The sequence below is a fragment of the Phyllostomus hastatus genome, unplaced genomic scaffold (genome assembly GCF_019186645.2).
Source record: "Phyllostomus hastatus isolate PE091 unplaced genomic scaffold, TTU_PhHast_1.1 phas_contig_495, whole genome shotgun sequence".
Taxonomy (NCBI): Eukaryota; Metazoa; Chordata; class Mammalia; order Chiroptera; family Phyllostomidae; genus Phyllostomus; species Phyllostomus hastatus.
This window is the reverse complement of record NW_025333895.1, coordinates 2309211-2328577: the sequence shown is the minus strand read 5'-3', so window position 1 is coordinate 2328577 and position 19367 is coordinate 2309211. Positions and strand designations below refer to the sequence as shown.

General features: G+C 57.2%; 1 protein-coding gene and 1 non-coding gene across 8 annotated transcripts in view; one reads left to right on the top strand and one right to left on the bottom strand.

Annotated features, from left to right (window-relative positions):
• MAPKAP1 (MAPK associated protein 1) overlaps positions 1–2472 on the top strand; it is a 208809-nt gene extending 206337 nt beyond the window's left edge. For all 7 annotated transcript variants that reach the window (XM_045846402.1, XM_045846398.1, XM_045846401.1 and 4 more), the window contains one exon: positions 2051–2472. In XM_045846402.1, coding sequence (XP_045702358.1) covers positions 2051–2176 — 126 coding nt within the window. In that variant the 3' untranslated portion in view covers positions 2177–2472. The remainder of the gene's footprint in view (positions 1–2050) is intronic.
• Positions 2473–15895: 13423 nt separating this feature from the next.
• Positions 15896–16008, bottom strand: LOC123823628. Its single transcript, XR_006786564.1, has one exon. It is a non-coding gene; the product is annotated as a U5 spliceosomal RNA (small nuclear RNA).
• Between the last annotated feature and the right edge of the window lie 3359 nt (positions 16009–19367).

Genomic DNA, 19367 nt, shown 5'->3' with positions numbered 1-19367 from the left:
GTGAAACCGTCACCAGGCGGCACAGGGAACTTGAGCGGCGTGCTCGGGGAGCAGGTACAGAAATATTCCATCACCCCGTCAGGGGCTGGGCTCTTTTTTATAGCCAGCATTAAAATATTCAAGACCTGAGAAGGATTCTAGTAAAATTATAATCCTGTGTTTGACATCAAAATAATTTTCACAACAGCAGATTGATGACAGAAACACAGGTTTATGACTTCAGTATGAGACTGTGGAAGAGCAAGTGCAGAGAAATCATTTTGCGGGACCAAATGCTCCCCCGAAGCAGATGCCTTCCTGCCAAGTCCCCGAGGCCCGCCGCCGCCGCCCCTGAAATGTCTGTTTTCATGTCAGAATGTTTGTAGAAATACTGCGTCGTGCACGAGACTCCGGGAGGGAGAGGCACAGCGTGCGCAGGCCAGATTTAGTCAGAGAGCTGACGGCCGTGGTCCTGATGGAAGATTGAATTCCACTCCTCCCACCTCTGAGTTTTACAGCAATTTGAATACTTGGCGTTATCTGCCATTCCCACGGTGTCTCTGAGCTCCACACTGATACCGAGTGACCTCGGCCCCTGCCCGTGTCCGGGAATTTGGCAGAAGTGTTTCCACCAGGGGCTCGTCAGGGGTCAGTCTTAGACTCAAGTCGTGCAGCCTCCCTTCCCGCCCCTCGATGGGATTGCACGGAGCTCTGTGTGGTCCCTAGGTCTGCAGGCTCAGAGAGGAATCTCAGAGGAATCGTTGGTCTCTTCAAATCGGGTTCTTCTCGTGATCGAGTGATGGAAACTGTGGCTTTATTGGCCATGAAAACTCCCTATATTTTTATGCCTCGAGCTGTAAAACGCATTGGAAGTGAGACACTCTGTAGTGCATAAAATTGTGCAAGTTTTAAGCCACAGCATATTAACCAGCTAATGGCAGACCAAAGGGCGTTTTTATCTTTTGATTATTACATTAATCTTCCATTAAAATTATCTATGTGATTATCACAAAGCACTGAAGATAATAAATTTAGGAAATAGTTGGCTTGTTAAGGAACGTTTTTAAATCCTTTTGTCAAGTTACGTGTGCCAAAAATAAACTGAAAACACTGGGTTGGCCGAACGTGCAAACAATATAATCCAGAGATCGCTCTCATTAGGAATGATGAAACCTCTTATTTTCCTACACCGTCTGCAGGGCCCCGAGTCGTCAGCCCGGCCCCGCGGCCCTCATGATTTATTGCTCTCAGCTGGTAACGTGGCGAGGCAGTGGGCCAAGCGTGTCCGGCCTTCTGTACGCACACACCAGCCTTTCGTGCCTGCTGGCGACTGTCAGAGCAGAAAGTTTGCAGGGGACAACACAGCGTCGGAGCCTCGGCCCCCGTCGGGCGCGTCCCGCCCTGCCGGCCCCGAGCACCGGCAGGTTCTTCCCCAGAGTCAGCGGGGCCTCCCCGTTCTGGGGCAGGGCATGTGGCCCGAAGAGGAGAGTCAGCAGAGAGAGTGGCTGGTTTCTCTGGCCAGAAGTGTTCAAGTTTCTAGCCATAACTCCGTGTATTGGAGAGTGAAGAGAAATGGTGTTTGCTCACCAAGGAGGAAAAAAGGGGCGCCCAGAGAAGCTGGGGGCAGCAGGCAGCCGCTGTGTGAGGAGGTGGGGCCTGGAGAACTGGGAGGTCTGTGGGTCACACCCGACCCCTGACCCCTCGGCCCGGTCCTGGCCCAGCCAGGCACTAGCTGTGGGAGCTTGAGTAGGTGGTGTTGCCATTCTGCGGTTTTCATTCCCACAACGTCCTCGTCTTTCCAGTGAGGAAGGTGGGGCTCAGGGAGACAGCTCGTGGGAGCAGAGCACAGGCTGTGCGCTCTGAAAAGCTGCCCCACTGTCCAGCAGGCACAGCCCAGCACCTGTGCTCTCCCAGCCTCTGGCCCCGTCCCAGAGTAGCCCCGGCCGGCCAGGCTGCAGTGACCACTGGACTCCAGGCACGGGCCCTGCTGCGCCCAGCCCGGGTCCCCTGTGGTCGCCGAGCAGAGAGTGGCTGCTGGCAAGTGACCTGGCTGTGTCCTCTTGCTTTCTAGGTCAACTACATCCTGGAATCACGAGCGAGCACTGCCCGGGCTGACTATTTTGCTCAAAAACAAAGAAAACTGAACAGACGCACAAGCTTCAGCTTCCAGAAGGAGAAGAAATCAGGGCAGCAGTGACGCTGGCCGCCAGCCTCGCTCTGCTGCCGTAGCTCCGAGCCTGCCTGCCAGGGCCGGGGCGCCTCGGGTCCCCACCCTCCGGCCAGGTCCTCGTGGGGAGGCCAGCGGTGGCCGTCCGGAGCAGTGCCCAGGGCCAGGCGACCCGGAGGAGCCTCCCGCTTCCTAGCCGATCGCAGCCGGGGTGTACATAGCCACGCCCAGACATTTCCTTGCAACTTGATCAAATTTCTTAAAACAAACGAAGAACAAAAATGTACATTTCTTTTTTTCCTTTTAATAAACAGGTGTACTCTTTATCACGGTTGGTGTGACGGACCGTTCTTTGGGGCAGAGGATTGATTATGTTGCTCACTTTAAAATCCGTTCCCACACTGAACAGGCAGACTAGGAAAGCTTTGGCCCGGTTTCTCAGAAGAGATGTTTAGGGCGTATGTTTAACGGTGCCGTTTGTGTAAGTGAGCACAACGCTTTGGGGCGGGCGGCACCTCACTGAGGTTAGGACGCAGGTCCCAGGCGGGGCGGTTCCCCGCAGCGGCCTCCCCCGGCCCTCCCAGCACCTCTCATTGGGGAGCCGCCGGCTGCACGGACAGCATGGGGCACAGGGAGGAGCGGGGCGGCGGCTGGGCTTCCGGTCATGCCCAGCCCCCGTCTGGGAATGGTCTCTTCCGTTCATGACCATTCACAAACGGAGGACACTGACCATTCAGTGGTCCTCCACTTCGGAGGTCCGTCGCAAGCGTCCACTTCATCTGGCAGTGAGCCCTGCGTGCGGGTTCTTCTGCGTGCTTCTCCACCCTGCCGACTTGGAAGGGGGGCCTCTGTTGCTTTTCTCCGTCGCTGCCGCGCGGAGCCAGCCTCGCTGTCCGGCGGCTGGAAGCTGCTGCTTCCCACCGTGTCCGGGAGAGCGGTGCGCAGACTCCCTGGGGCACCGGGAGACCGCGTCCACAGTGGGAAGGCGAGGACGCGTCCTCCGACACCACCCCTCCGGCCACACCGGTGGCCCCTGCTGTTGCCCCTGCAGTCCTCACCGGCCTCCAGGGTCCCTCCCGGGGTGACGTCCTTTCGCACTGTCCCCGGCCAGGGTCGGGGGTCAGACACTTCACGGAGGACCTGCATTTCCAGCAGTTTTTTAAGTGGTTGCAGAGGAAGAGATGTGATGAAAACAGCATCTCACAGTCGAGCGTATTTCTTCGCACGGGGTCATTCGAACCCGTTCCTTTCTCCTTCTGATCTCCGTCCGGTCGGCAGCAGCACCCTTTCCCGGTGTCTTCCATCCCCACCCACCCAGAAACAGCAAAAGGAATATTATTTGTATGTAGCCTTGATCTCTGTTTTTTGAATTTTTAGCAGTTTTATACTTAGATACCTTTGAAAAATGTAAATGACTAATTTGGTCATGAAGCCTGTGGTATATTCAGCACTAAAATAAAAGGCATATAAGTACCATCTTTCGTGTAGTGCTCTGAATTCTTGAAGTCCCGAGCATGTCACCCTGAAGACAGCAGCTCTTTGGTGAGCTGCTCTGGGTGGCCGTGGCCGTGGCCGTGGTGCCGGACGGCCGTGAGACGCCCCGGGGCCTCCCTAACCCGAGCCAGCCAGGACGGCCCCCTTCACTCCGCAGACATCGGCTCCTCCAGTGACGGAACCCACACCCGCCCCGCAGGGTGTCCCGGCACACACCCAGTTCACGCAAGACATGTGTCTGCTGAAGGAACGACGCATGGATAACGCTGCGTGACTGCCGCCACCCAGGTCCACCAGGCGTCCAGGCTGCTTGGGGCCCCTCTCCTCGGCCCTCCCTCACTCCCCGCAGCTGGACTTCAGGACAAGACCGTGAGCTCCTCAAGGACATGCTTTTCACAGGAGCAGGAGGTCAGCACCCCGGGTTACCCTGAGGCGAGTCCACAGGCCCCACTTCCCCTTTCCAGCAGCTTCTCCCGACCTGGCTCTGGTGTGACCCCTGACCCGAGGGGATGATAACTCGCAACCAGGACTTAGCCAAGCGTGGGTGGCTGGCAGGCCTGGGCAGGGGTCCCTGGAGCCCTGGATTCAGCCAGTCACTGGCATTGCCCCCACAGCTGTGTGCCCGACCTTTATATATAGGCCTGAGCCCCTGGGACCCCGCAGCCAACCTCTCACAGGGCCTGTCGTCACCTCCGAGGCAGAGGTGAGGGCTCGGGGCCTGGCAGGGCCTCACCTTTGGCCCAGGACACACTGTGGCCCCGGCCCCACGGCCAGGCCCTCAGCCACTGGGCGCTGCCTCCACAGCTAGTGTCACTGTGGCCCTGAGCCTGGCACTGCCTCCTTGGGGCCTCCGCGTCCCCACCTGTAAACGGAGGTGCTGGAGTAGGCGGCCTCTGCAGGCCTTTCCAGAGAACATCTTAAATGTCTCCAAGTCCCAGCGAGCCCACCTTCCTTCCCTGGGTTTCAGTTTGCCAGGCCTGCGGGGGCTTCTCTGCCCCTGACTGAGAAATCTCAGAGCGGAGAAATCCAGAGTGGGGCAAACGCAGGTTTACAGTTGTTCGTATGGCAAGTAACACAATAGTAAATAACAATACACGAACACACGCACTCTGACCGGTGTGGGTCATTGGGTCGGGCACCGTCCTGCAAAGGGAAAGGTCTCCTGTTCAGCTCCCCACCAGGGCGTACGCCTGGGTTGCAGGTTCAGTCCCGGTCCGAGCACGTGTGAGCAGCAACCATTTATGTTTCTCACATCAGTGTTTCCCTCTTTCTCACTCCCTTCCCCCCCCCCAAAAAAAAGTAAATGAATTATAAAGAAAAGAAAAGGAATAAACTCTGTTCCGGTGCTCACAACCGTAAACCTACTTTTGCCCCACCCTGGACGGGGATATCATTAGTCCAGCCTCCTCTGCTGGGGAAGTAGCTGGTGTTCTCTCCCAGAGTCTTTGAGTCTCTGCTTGCACACCTCCAGCGACAGGGTGCTCAGCACCATTCAGATCATCATTTTCCTTGCTGGCCCACGTGGTCACCCTGGCTGACCACTGCCGGCCTCTGCACGTCGGATTCCTCTTCCCGTAGTGAGAGGCGCCTCCTAGCGCCACGCCTGCCTGAGCCCCTGGGGGACACAGGTGTCCCCACCACTCCAACAGCCCAACAGCTGTTTGAAGACCCCCTGACGTCCCTCTGAGTCTTTTCTTCATGCGCTAAAAAGCTGGAAGATGGTCCCCACCCCTGTCGTGTCCTTGAAGACCTGCCAGCAGCTTAGAGTTCCTTGTTCCCCCAGGTCACCGATTGCAAACATCAGGGCTCGAGAGGGGCGCAGAGCCCTGATTCAGCTGGCAAGACACACAGTGCTAAGGCCAGGAGGTGGGCAGGTGGCCTGCAGGATGCTCCACAGAGAAGGCCAGGTGAGCCCTGCGGAGACCAGCCTGGGCCTGGAAGGTGCCGAGCAGAGAGGGCGGGCGGGAGGAGGGAGCAGCAGGGCCCAGGCCTGGAGGCCTGAGCCGTGTGCTGCGGCAGCCAGTGCTAGCCGCAGAGCCGACAGTCACAGCTTCTCAGCGTTCCCCTGCACACGGAGTGGCCTTCCCCCTGTGGAGCTCCAAGACACCTGTGATAAGGTAAGGCATTGAACCAAGGCTGGGAGGTTGAGGAGACGAGGCTGCAGCCTCGGTGTGGGGGGCAAATAAGGGCCCACCCATCCCGTACCCTGATTCAGGCGGGGAAGGGAGCAGCATTTGTTTCCCAGCCCAACGAGGATGGCGGCTTCCGTGTGGGTGGGGGAGGGGCCCTGAGGTGGGGGAGGGGAGCCAGGCGTGAGGGGAACCGTGCCCAGCGCCCACATCCGCATGTGGCACGGGCTCCTGCCGCCTGACTTGCCAGGGCTGCCATACGGTTCCCTCCTCTGGGAGCAGGGACTTACCCCACTCGCACTCAGAGGCCCAGGGTGCAGCCCGGGGGTCAAACCCCGGCGCCCCCAGCCCTGGCCTGTGAGCTTGAGCAGGTCATATGACATTCCTGCCTCCCAGTTGGGGGTGAGCATGGGATCCACCCCACCGCCCCTGTGGGTATCGGTGGGCCAAGGGTCGGGGGAGCCTCAGGTGAGGCTCCACGGCTGCGTCCACTCCCAGCTCCTCTGCTCACCGGCCTCACACCCTCCAGGTACGTGGTGGTCTTCTCCGTGCCTCAGTGCCCGTGTCTGTAAAATGGGACGAAATGCCCAGTTCTCACAGCCAGGGCCAGAGTGAATGAGACCATGTGTGCAAAGTGCCTGGTGCCTGAACACTGGATAAACGGCAGCATGACACTGACCTCTGTCCTCTCAGTCCCATTGCCTGGATGCCATGTGCTGCCCAGTAGTGCCCTCTCTGCAGGGGCCCAGCTGTGCCACCCTGTCCCCTCCTTGAGTTTCAGAGCCCAAAGAAGCCACCTGTGGCAGCTGCCCAGACCAGCTTCCTCGGTGCCAGGATGGTGGGCACACGGGAGCCAGGCCTCAGCCCTCTGCCTCAGGGACAAGGAGTTCGGATGGGGCCGTGAACTGTGGGCCTACACCCGGTCCAGTCCCAGAGCTGCCCTCTTGAAAAGCAGACCCTGGAGCCGGGCAGATGGCCTCAGAGTCCAGCTCTGCCTCCTCACTGGTGTGTCCTTGGATGAGCTACTTTGCTTCTATGAACCTCAGTTTCCTCTTCTGTAAAATGGGGACAACAATACCTACCTCTAAGGGGCATGGTGAGGATTAGATGAATTGGCTAGTCAGGATGGGCTGCGTTCTGCTGCGGCAACAGACGGCCCCAAGGCCTCAGTGACTTAACATTTCTCCACACACAGTCAGCCGTGGGTCCAGCCATCCTTGGGCTCCTACAAAGGCTGGGGCAGGAACAGAGGGCTAGGGAAGGACAGCAAACATGAGATAACTGGTTCAGAAGTGACATGTCACTCCCCCCTTTTACCTGTGTTGCAGCGGCCAGAATTAGTCCCGTGGTGATGCCTACTTCCAGGGGGCTGAGGGTTGCAACTTTCCAGATCTGCATCAGCGCCTGCCCCCGCCTCTTTCTAAGCCCTCGAGTGGGGCTAATTACTCTCTTATTAGCTGTCTCATTAGTCCCCCTAACCCTCATTGTACAGATGAGGAAACTGAGGCAAAGGGAAGCCGAGCCCCTCACCGGAGGCCCTGCAGGTGGGAAGTGGCGGAGCTGGCTCTCCCACCTGCCCCACCAGCTGTCCCTGGCCTCTCGGGGGCCCCAGCTCGGCCGATGTGGCCCAGACACCCGAGACCCCGCAGGCCTGGCTGAGGCCCCGCTGGGAGGGCCCTGCTGTCCGAGAAGCAGCCGAGGAGCGGGAAAGGGTTAAGCCTGTCGTGCCACGTTCCCACCGAGCACTCCGCTTAAATGCCGAGTCCCAGTGGGGTGGCGGCGTTTGCTGCGAGCCCCTGAGAGGGATCTGTGAAGCCTCGTAATCTCGTCAGCGTGATGGGATTATATTTCAAATCACTGCGGCCTGTTCATTACCCGTTTAAACTCCTCTGACAGAGGAAAACTTCCATAAAACGCGCTCGGCAGCCCTCGCCCGACTTCCCTCCTCTCCTCCCTGGTTAGACAAACAGATGCTGAGGTCTGGAATGAAAAAATAATGTGCCCATTCATTCATTTTTCTGACAAGTCACAGTAGATTTTTAACTGCCAATGAGTGACCTCCCAGAGGTGCCCGCCAGGCAGCGGGCAGCCATTTCCACCAGCACACCCCCCCTCCACCCCCTCACCCCCCCTACCCCGCACCCCCCACCCCCGCCCCGGCCTGGCCTTCTCCTGGGACCGTTGCTGGCTGCAGCCTGAGCCACTCTCCTCACTCTGGCCTGGCCCAAAGGGTGGGTGCACCAGGGCTCTCCACGGTCCACGTGCAGAGGGGCTGGGGGCCTCCCCGGGCAACCAGGACGCCATGGTGGTCCGGAGTCACACAGGCCTGGGTGGGAATCGCTGCCCTGCCCTCGTCTAGCCAGGGGACGAGGACATCTGGAATCTCTCGGAGCCTCAGCTTTCCTGTCTGTGAAATGGAGAGAGCGCTCACTGCGTGGTGAGGGCTCAGGGGCTGGCTGGGCTGGCGCTGGGTTTAGTTCCCACTCCAGGTTCCCTGGGACGGCTGTGACCGGGAGGGAGCAGGACACCAAGTGTCAGGCCCCCTCTGCACCCCGACCTCGGTGCCCTTGGGCTCTGCAGATGGGCAGGCCCCTGGCTGGGTCACAGGGTCACAGAGCTGCAGGCGGAGGAGCCCCTCTGGCTGCCCCCCACATGTGCCCACCTGCCCACCCTCCACCCCTCCTGGAGCCAGATCCCCTGACCCTGGAGACAGGCAGGGAGGGCGTCGGTGTAAGGGTCAGTGATCCCCCAGCGACCCCTGGCCAAGGCCAGCACACGCCTCACACTGCCGATGGCATGGCCAGTCCCGGCTCCCAGCACCCTCCTCACGCCCCTTCTGTGGTCCTCCCTGGAAGGGACTCGGCCACAGACGCCCTAAAGGCAAACCCACTCCCGAGAGCCAGGGTCTGAGTTATAGTCGGATGCCCAGCCCCAGCCCAGACCTGGCATGGGGGTGGTGGCAGAGAGCGCTTGCTATGCACACACCCACCCCTCACCCCCAGATGTCTGAGCGCGTCCTCTAGGCAGGGGCTGCTCCAGGCCCTCGGGCTGCCATGAGTGGGACCCCAGGAAATGGCGTCCTCCAGGCCCCTCACTGGCTGGGAAGGCCGGCTTTGACTGAGGGGGGTGGATGAAAGCCAGAGCTCCATAGCGGGTGGGGGTCCAGGCCAGGGTGGGGACCCAGGGAAGCCCTGTGCCAGCCCCAGGGAACAAGGGACAAAGGGGCAGCAGGTGGGTGAATGCTCCAAGAGCCTCAAGGCTGAGCTGCGGACCTGCAGAAGGAATGAAAACCTGCCTCCCTGCTGTGTGACCTTGGGCCTGTGACTCGACCTCTCTGAGCCATTTTCTCATCTGTTCAACGGGACGAAATCCCATCTTCAGGGAATCAGCGCTTCAGGAGGAGTAAATAAGAGGACGTCAGGGCCCACACACAGCAGGGGATCAGGAACAGGGGGCGTGGAGACAAGGGCGCCCCACCACACACTCCCTGGGCACACACAGGCTAGGCCCTCTCCCGGCCGGAGCTCAGGGGGCAGCCCGACACCCCCAGGGAAGCCCCAGGGTCCAGCGGGGGGTCTGCACCCTCCCTCCGGGGCCCCCACCGTCCCTTCTCTCCGGGGCCCCCACCTGCCTCAGCCCTGTCGCCCCAGGCAGGGTTCCCATCTTCCTGCGTTGATGCTATGAATACATAAGAAATACTGCGAGGCTAATTCTTTTTAAAATGATAAAATTTGTCTATATTATAGCACTCCAGCCCCCAGCTTCCTGAAAGCTAAAAATATTTTAATGTCATATTTCCATGTAAATTTTACTTTAGAATTTAATATCCTTTTAACATACATTAAATTTTTAGCATTCTTCCAGCCCTTGACTCCTCTAAGGGCCCAGCCCGACTTGCGTCGGAGGAAAGGACTAGGAGGCTGCAAATTAGCAGGGAGCGTCCAGAAGCCAGGTTACCCCAAATCTCTGCGCCCCCCTCACCCTGGGAGTTGCTCCTCTGACTGGGGAGCGTCTGAGCCAAACCCCAGACCCTGGGGAGGTATCCACAGTCTGGGCTTCCTTCCCCGACGGCGGGGCTGTGGCTGGTGGCACCGGAGGGTCCACCACAGCAGCGGCCCAGGTCAGGGAGCCGGATGGCTGGTGGCCAAGAGCCTGGGCCCTGCGGCCAGGAGGCCCGGTCCAGGTTCTCCATCTGCCACTGCCGACAAGGGACCTCGGGATGCTTTCTGTGTTTCCTCATCCAAAAATGAGGCCAAGGTCAGAGGTCATGGGCAGGTTATCAGCTCCGCAGAGGAGGGGACCTCCCGGGTGACTTGACTGGCCTTGTCGGGGGTCCAGAGTGCCGACGTGAGCGAGCCGGAGCATCTCACTGTGACGGATCTGCACCCCCCTCCGGTTCCCAGACGGAGACCTCCGTCCCCCAGCAGCGCGGGGACTTTGCAAAGCCCCACGTGGGCCCAAGGGCTGCAGCCTCCCATTCGTTCTCGCCCCGGGGCTCAGCCAAGGGCAGTCTGGGGAAGATTCTGAACGTGGCAGGGAGGGATCCACAGCAGCCTTTGGGGGGGAAAGTGGGGTGGCGGTCTCACGCCCCCCTGGGCTCACAAGGCTGAGATGTGGGGCCTGCCTGGGGCACTCGGCCCACCGGCCTCCAACTCTGGATGCTGGGGCTGAGCTGACCGGGGCCCACACCCCCTGCGTGAGTCACCATGCCAGGGTCCTTGAGTGAATCTTCGGTCTCTCTGAGGGCCCAGAAACGGGGGCGGAACCAACCAAGCCTTCCTCGTGGGGCTGCTGGCGGGGAGGGGCTGGCACGGGAGGGGTTGCTGTGAACACTGGACGTGCCGCAGAGCGCTCGCTCGGCCATCTGCCCAAGCAATCATTACCCAGTTTCAGAAATTTACAGGGTGGAGACATGAAATTCAGTGAGATGGACAGCTCTGCTTTCTAATCATTTTCCGGGGATGGTATAATGCATCGATCGATAGCGAAGAAAGAGCCACCGTTTGGGCTCCGACCGATGTCTGTGGCCAAAGCAGCAGACGTGTTCACTCAGATTTGCAGAGCACGTCTCCATCCTGCGACAGGAAGGCGTGGGTGGGAGGGAGCTGCTGCTGCCGTGAGATGCTGGGGGCACCTGGGGACCAGGTAGGGACCCCTCTGGAGCCTGCCCAGAAGAAGCCCACAGAATCCCTCCCACGCAGCCACTAAGATAATGAGAAGAGTTTCCTGATGGGGAGTGAGTTCCCCGACTCTGGAGGAATGTAAGCACTCAGCATTCATTTAACGAGTACAGAAACGACCCGACTCAGAGCCGCACAGCTCGTGGGCCCAGACCCATTCTCTAGGGCTCAGGTGGTCAGAAGTCTGTCACGGGAGCTGCTGTGCCTGGGGACTGCAAGCAGGCACCTCCTTCTCCCCACCTACCCGAGAAGGTTCCTGGGTAAAGGCTCCCCCAGCTCCGGTGGTTCTGACAGGAGGATGACAAGCTGGTGGGTGCCTGGGGAGGCCAGATTCTGAGGCGAGAGGGACCCTCCGAGCAGGAGGAGGGAGGGTGCCAGGCAAGGGCAGCCCCGTGCACGGGAGGTGTGCAGGCTCGGGGGCCTCACTGCGGGGCCATGGCTGCGGTGCCACCGGGGCTGAGAGCTCAGGGGTCACAGAGACGTCTGCCGAATGGCTGTCTCCATCGTGACCCTGTAAACCCTCTATGGAAAGGGGCCCCTGGTGGCTACTCCTGGAACACCGGCTTCTCCCACCCACGTAGGAGAAGGAGGGACTCGCCTTGTCCCTGCCTAGGGTGCCGTGAGGGGCCCCCAGTGTTGGGAGGTGTGTGTGTCGGCTGGGGCTGACACCAAGAACAGCCCTTCGTCAATGCAAGTGTCGCTGGTGGACAGGAGTTCAGCAGCCACCCTACAGCACCCTCGCCACCCTCGGCTCTGCTGTCCCCCTTCTGGGCTCATCCTCTCCTTCTGAGAAGCGCGTTCCCCACATGGCCAGGGGGACACGGTCAGAGCCTCAGGAAGGACTTCTCTGCCCAATACCATAGGCATATCCCAGGCCAGGTCTCTGATTGGCCTGGCAGGGGTCACGTGTCCACCCCGGGCCAATCCCTGAGGTGGGGCTGGACTACTGTGACTGGCAGCGCCTCCGGGCCGCAGGGCTCAGGGGAAGGGGCCCTAGTTCCCGGAGCCGCCGGAAAGGGGCAGAGGGCCAGTAGAGTCAGTGGGCCTCTCAGCAGTGACCTGGTGCCGACCTCTGTGCTAACGCCCTTTTGTAGTTTCTCAAAATCGCCAAGAAGCTGGGGCCGATAGCGTCCTCCCACGGTAAGAAGGCTTAAAGGGTGAAGGGGCTTTGCCGGGCAAGGAGGGGGCAGTCGCGAGACGCAGACCTGCTTCTGACTCCAGACCCAAGGGTCTGAGGGCCGCCCTTCCACCTCAGTGTGCCCCGGGAGCAACAGTGTGTGTGTGTGTGTGCATGTGTGAGTGTGTGTGCGCACAGACACTCCGCATGTGGGTGTATGTGTGCATGTGTGTGCAGTGCATGTGTGTCAGTGTGTGAGCATGTACACGACCACATGTGTGTGTGAGTTTAATCCGTGTGTGGCCGCTCGCCCCCTCCCGGGCAGGGGCACGCCCGCCCGCTCACACACCTGCGCTCCAGGCGCGGCGTCTGCTCTCGGGGGAGGCCGTGCGTGGCCTCTGAGCAGCCGCCCCCGCGGCCGACCAGCTGGCCGCCATCTCGGCCCGCATTTCCCTGTCACATCCGATTTGCAGAGTCGCGTCTGTAACAGGCCCACGGGGGTGTCCAGTTAGGGCTTTTTCAGGTCGAGAAGTATTGTCCACAGAGTCTCTAGTTTTTCCAACAGAAAAGGGATGTAAATAGCCCTCCTGCCTCCGGTGGGGGGCTGACACTCACGGGTGGGCGTCTTCCTCGGGCTGCCTCAGTGAAGAAGGCCTTAGGGGGTCACCCTGAGGTCCTCTATTATCCCATTTCACAGATGAGGAAATCGAGGTTTGGGAGTGCTGTCATTTTCCCAGGATCACACAGCAGCACTAGGGTTTGAACAGGGCCTCTCCGGCCCCTAAGCTCTTGCTTGTCACCATCCCATCCACAGCCTCCCTGCAGATGCCTGAGCTGTGCAGTGCCTACCGGCCTGACCTCAGGACCTCCTCCTCCAGGAAGCCTGCAGGGCTAGCACAGCCCACCTGTGCCCCTCAGACTGTCCGCCACCGCTTTACGGAGCATCCAGGAGGGTACAGCACTGCGTGGCTTTGACCTCCTGATGTCATCGTCTTAGCCAAAGCCCTTTGACTGTAGGAGGGGAAGCCTGCAATGGGTGGGGGCAAAGGGGCTCCCGTAACAAGCCACCACCCTCGGCACAGCCAGGCCCTCCAGGATCGAGCCACATTCCCTTCCTCAGAGGCCCGGGTTGTCAGTCGCCTCTCCTTCATGTGTCCTTTTTGGTCCCCTAGGTGGAGAGGACACCCGTACCTCAGGTCCCCCCCCCCCGAACCTCACTGTCGCCGCCTCACCTTGGAGCACCATCTCCCAGGGGGCTGCAGGGGTCAGCAGTGCCAGCCCAGGGCGGCTCCTGGGTGGGCCGAGTCCCTCTGTCATCGGGGAGTCAGGACCGAGGAGGTGGTGACCGCACAGCCACCTGTCCTCTCCTGCCCAGACACTCTTCCTTAGGGCGAGGCCGACTGTCGGCTTCAGGGACCACACCTGCTTTTCTTCACCAGTTCCTGGCACATAGTACATACTCAACAAGTACTTGTGAATGAGCGTTAAAAGGTGGCCTGGTCCCCAGAAGGGTTCTGTGGATGCAGAGGTTCAGGAAGCGCCTCGTTGATGTGGCTAGGCGGGGTCCTCTCCGGCAGGACCCCTCAGAGCCCCTGACAGGGCCCCGTGCACTGTGCTCCCGGACGGGGGGCCCTTTGTGCCGGAGCACGTGCTCACGTTTCCAGAGCTGGGGCAGCCGCGTCAGGCGCTGGCTGGGAGCATGGTGTCTGGAGTCAAGCAAACCCGTCTGCCACCTGTTAGCTCTGTGACCTTGGGCAAGTCACTTCACCTCTCCGCGCCTCAGTGACCCCACACGCTTCCTCGGGGATCATCAGGAGCCCTCCACCTTTGTCCGGGCTGCCATCCTCGCCCCCTTGGCCCACACAGCAATGGCCGCTACCCCCCGCCGCCGGCCTCTCTGGCTCCCATCTGGCTCCTGCCCCTGAATATGAGCTCTGGGTCCAGAGGACATCTTGCTCCCCACCCACTGCGTCCCCAGCACCCAGAGCAGGCCTGGCACAAAATAACATTTGTTGGACGTATGTGCGAATGAATGAATGAGCATTCCTATGAGAACACTCTGAGTTAGTCTGCAGCAGGCCTGGCCTGGCCCAGCAGCTCGTGGCCACCTCCACCCCCCTCCCTGTCCCTCTCCTATACCTCAGTCTGGTTCAAACCTAAAGGAAATCTGAGTCCCGCCTGACAAACATGTATTCAATTCAAATAATTACGATATATCTTATTGGAAGTTGGCAGACAGCAAAAGATGATGGGATAAATCCTCATATGCACATAAAAACAATAGCCACCACCTCTAGGGGGTGCTAGAGGCTCCAGGCCTGCACTCAGGACCCAGATGCATGAGCTCCTTGCCTCTATACCACACCCGGTGGCAGCCTGTGCCCATTATACAGATGAGGAGAGTGAGGCTCAGAGTGCTCAGTGACTCACCCAGGGTCACACCACCAGGGAGAAGCAGGGCAGAAATTTCAACCCAAGACCCACAGTCTTAACCCCTCACTGTTTGTTTGTTTGTTTGTTTGTTTGTTTGTTTGTTTGTTTGTTTAAGAGGCATGGGACCTTGGAAGAACACAGTTCTGGAATCTGGATTGAAATCCCAGTTCTGCCTCCCCTCCTGTGTGTGGCATCGGGCCAGTTTTCACCTCCACGATCCTCTGTTTCCTCACCTGTAAAATGGGGCTAGTAAACCCTTCTCTAGTAGATGGGAGAGAGAGTTCTGAAGTTGAGCCAGTTTGTGGCTGTGCATGTTCAGAGGGACAGGGAAACCTAAGAAGTAGCTGCCTTCAAGATGAAGCCCTGCCCTGACGGGTATGGTTCAGTTGGTTGGAGCATCATTCCATAACTGAAAGGTTGCTGGTTCGATTCCCGGTCAGGGCACATGCTCAGGTTGCAGGTTCGATCCCCAGTCAGGGTGCATGTGAGAGGCAGCTGATCAATGTTCCTCTTTCACACCCATGTTCCTCTCCCTCTCTCCCCCTTCGCCTTTCTCTCAAATAAAAGAAACCTTAAAAAAGAGATGAGGCCCTTGGCTGAGCCTAAGGCATCAGGGCCCAACACAATGGCTGGCACATAGTAGGTGCTCGATAAACTTTTGTGGAACGAGTGATTGCCTTCTGCTTATGTCGCCAACTGTCCTGGGACACAGAGAGAGGCACGGAGCTTGAACCGGGGTCCTCTTGGACATACAATGAGAATACAGAGCATGCGCCCTGACTAGTGTGCCTCCATGGTTTGCAAACTGAAAGGTCACCAGTTCGGTTCCCGGTCAGGGCACATGCCTGGGTTGTGCACCAGGCCCCCTCTTGGGGGCGGGTGAGAGGCAACCAATCAATGTACGTATCTCTCACACGTTGATGTTTTTCTCCCTCTCTTTCTCCCTCCCTTCCCTTCTCTCTAAAAGTAAATAAATAAAATCTCTTATTTAAAAAAGAGGTAGAATACAGAGGATGCAACGGAGCACTGAGTGATGTGGAGGCCCGGCCGGCCCAGACCTGTTCCCCGGCTTCAGGAGCTCCGTGTGGGCACGTGAGCCCTGGTCCACGCCTTCCGAGACAGCGGCCACACTGGGCAAGAAGGCAGCCCCGACAGTCGGGATGACCCCCACACAGTGGCCACGTCCACCCCCAAATCGGGGTGCCCTGGACACCAAAAGCCCCACCGCGATTGGTTTCAAAACAGAACAAATTAATTGTTAAATTGTCACCGGACTCCAAACAGAGTCGAAACCCCAGGCCGCCTAAATTCTCAAGAAGAAATAGCCCGTCCCCCTGCCCCTGAGAATGCTGGGTAATTACTTCTTCTCCTTTGTCTTATTGTTTTATTTTAGCAGAACCACCAAGAAGCAGCCACAAAAATCAGTTAAAGCTTCCAAAGTGCTTCTTCCCACCGAAATCTTTTATAAAAGGTAAAAGATTTACAAGACCTGGAGAGCAAACCAAGCGGGATAATTGTTTTTTGGACTGACCCCAATATTTTCACCCCGGCGACCCTAGCTGAGCACCTCGCCCCATATTTACGATTCCTGGTCCTCTGCACACCCCGGGCGACCTTTCTGAGCCTCCCCCTGCAAGCCCCCAGCCCCTTATCGGGCCTGTAACTCACCCTGACGTTATCTCTCGGGAGGGTTTTATGCCCTTTAATTTAACTCCCCTCATCATTATTTCCCGGACTTCAAGGTTTTCTCTTTCGAGCTGCCCTTCCTGGGACAAGCATAATCTGTTTGCCATGGAGCCCAATAAATATGTTTGTGCAGGAGACGGAACCACTGGGGAGAGTGACTCAGACCCGGGAAGAGCTCAGCTCTCGGCCCCTGGGGGGCGGCGAGGGCCAGCTGTGTGTCCTTGAGCCCCTGTCCCCGTGGGAGCCACGGACTCAGTTCCAGGACGGGTGCCCGGATCCAGCAAATGAAAATACAGGATACCCAGTTACATCTGAATCTCAGTAAACAATGAAGTTTTCTTAGTATACTAAGTACGTCCCATTCCATATATGCTCGCAAATGATTTGTTTACCTGAAATTCAAATGTAACTGTGTGTGTCTTGTGTTTTATCTGGTACAAACCCCCAGGGGGCCATCCCACTTGCTCCCCCAAAAACACCGGAGAGTGTATTAGTCTGCTCAGGCAGCCGTAACAAAGTACCATAAACTGGGTGTCCCTCACATTCTGGAGGCTAGAAGTGCAAGGTCAAGGTGCCGGCCGGGTTGGTGTATTCTGAAGTCCCTGTCCTTGGCGTGTAGATGCTGCCTGCCATCTTGCTGTGTCCTCATTTCCTCTTCTGACAAGGACATCAGCCGTCCTGGATTAGGGCCCCCATTGAACTTAACCCCCTCTTTGAAGACCTCATCTTCAAACACAGTCCCACTCTGAGGTGCGAGGGTTAACACTTCAACATGGGAATCTGGGGGGAGCCTTTCCGCCTGTAGCAAGGAGTGTCCCACCCTCTCCCGCCAGGAAGTCCCAGCGTCTGGGGCTTGCGTGAGGACAGCCCTGTGAAGACAAGGTCCCTGACTGTCCGGCGACCATTGAACTTGGTCAAACGATCCGACCCTAAACTCACCTGCCATGCGGTGCCCATGCCCTCCCACAATGGAGGTTCTTTGGGCTCTGCCCAGAACGGGGCCTGTGGGTGTTTGTTTGTTTGTTGTTTGTGTTGTTTTAAATATATTTTATTGATTATGCTATTACAGTTGTCCCATTCCCTCCCCTTATTCCGCTCCGCCTTGCGCACCCCCTCCCATCTGAGTTCCTCTCCACCCCCATTAGTTCACGTCCGTGGGTTGTACATATAAGTTCTTTGGCTTCTACATTTCCTATACTATTCCTAACCTCCCCCCGTCTATTTTGTACCTACCATTTATGCTTCTTATTCCCTGCACCTTTTCCCCCATTCTCCCTCCACCCACTCCCTGCTGCTAACCCTCCATGTGATCTCCATTTCTGTGATTCTGTTCCTCTTCTGGTTGTTTGCTTAGTTTGTTTTTGGTTTTGGTTTTTCTAGGTTCAGTTGTTGATAGTTGTGAGTTTGTTGTCATTTTACTGTTCATATTTTTTATCTTCTTCTTTTTCTTAGATAAGTCCCTTTGACATTTCATATAATAAGGGCTTGGTGATGATGAACTAATTTAACTTGACCTTATCTGGGAAGCACTTTCTCTGCCCTTCTATTCTAAATGAAAGCTTTGCTGGATAGAGTAATCTTGGTTGTAGGTCCTTGGCTTTCATGATTTGGAATACTTCTTTCCAGTCCCTTCTTGCCTGCAAGATTTCTTTTGAGAAATCAGCTGATTGATGGGAACTCCTTTGTAGGCAACTGTCTCCTTTTCTCTTGCTGCTTTTAAGATTCTCTCCTTATCTTTAATCTTGGGTAATGTAATTATGAGGTGCCTTGGTGTGTGCTTCCTTGGGTCCAACTTCTTTGGGACTCTCTGAGCTTCCTGGACTTCCTGGAAGTCTATTTCCTTTGCCATATTAGGAAAGTTCTCCTTCATTATTTTTTCAAATAAGTTTTCAATTTTTCACTCTTACCCTTCTCCTTCTGGCACCCCTATGATTCAGATATTAGAATGTTTAAAGTTGTCCTGGAGGTTCCTAAGCCTCTCCTAATTTTTTTGAGTTCTGGTTTCTTCATTCTGTTCTAGTTAAATGTTTATTTATTCCTTCTGGTCCAAACCATTGATTTGAGTCCTGGTTTCCTTCCTTTCACTGTTGATTCCCTTTATTTCACTTTGCATAGCCTTCACTTCTTCCTCTATTGTACGATCACACTCAACCAATTCTGTGAGCATACTGATTACCAGTGTTTTGAACTGTGCATCTGATAGGTTGAGTATCTCTTTGCCGCTTAGTTGTATTTTTTCTGGAGCTTTGATTTGAGCTTTTTTTTTTTTTTAGTCTCACCTGGCCTGTTACATAGTAAGGGGCGGAGCCTTAGGTATTTATCAGGGCAAGGCAACTACCTTTGCTGCGTTGTGGTGGTGTATGTGGGGGAGGGGTCCGAGAGGGAATAGTGCCACTCGCTCAGCTCTCTACTGGCTTCCAGTCCCCTCTGCCGCCTCCCACAAGCAAACTGGGCCCTTCTGGTGCTGATTCCCAGGTGGGTGGTTTGTGTACATTCTAGGACTCTGTGGGTCTCTCCAACGAACTCTCCTGTGAGGCTTTCTCCTGTGAGAGTTTCTCCCACCACTGCTGCAACCCCCACAGGTTTTTTCATTCAGGTTTTAAGGTTTTAGTTCCCCCAGCTGGAACCCTGGATTGCGCTTGATCTGTCTCGCTCCCCAGTTGCTCCTCCCAGTTCATCCGCACATGAATGTGGGACCGCCTGTCCTGGTCCTACCGTCCTACCGCCGCCACTTTGCCGTGAGTCCTCTCCACCTGGCTGCCCACCTCCGCCCCTCCTACTGATCTGATGACTGTTTCTTCTCTAACTCCTTGGTTGTTGGACTTCCATACCATTTGATTTTCTGTCAGTTCTGGTTGCTTTTTGTTTTTAAATTTGTTGTTGTCCTTTCGGTTGTGCGAGGAGGCACAGGGCTTCTACCTACGCCTCCATCTTGGTCGGAAGTTGTACTGGTTGAATGAATGGAATCAGCACAGACTGCCTAACTGCGTTCGTGCCAGCCACAAAGTGACCCCCTGCACCCCGACCACAGGTGCCCCTGACGACGGCCCAGACTTCACCCTTGAAAAGAAGGCAGACTCAGGAGAGCACAGACTGTGAGGTGAAGTTCAAGAACAGGCACGTCTACTCCAGGGCGCCAGAGGTCAGAGCGGCGGTGCCTCCTGGGGCATGCGCACACGTGA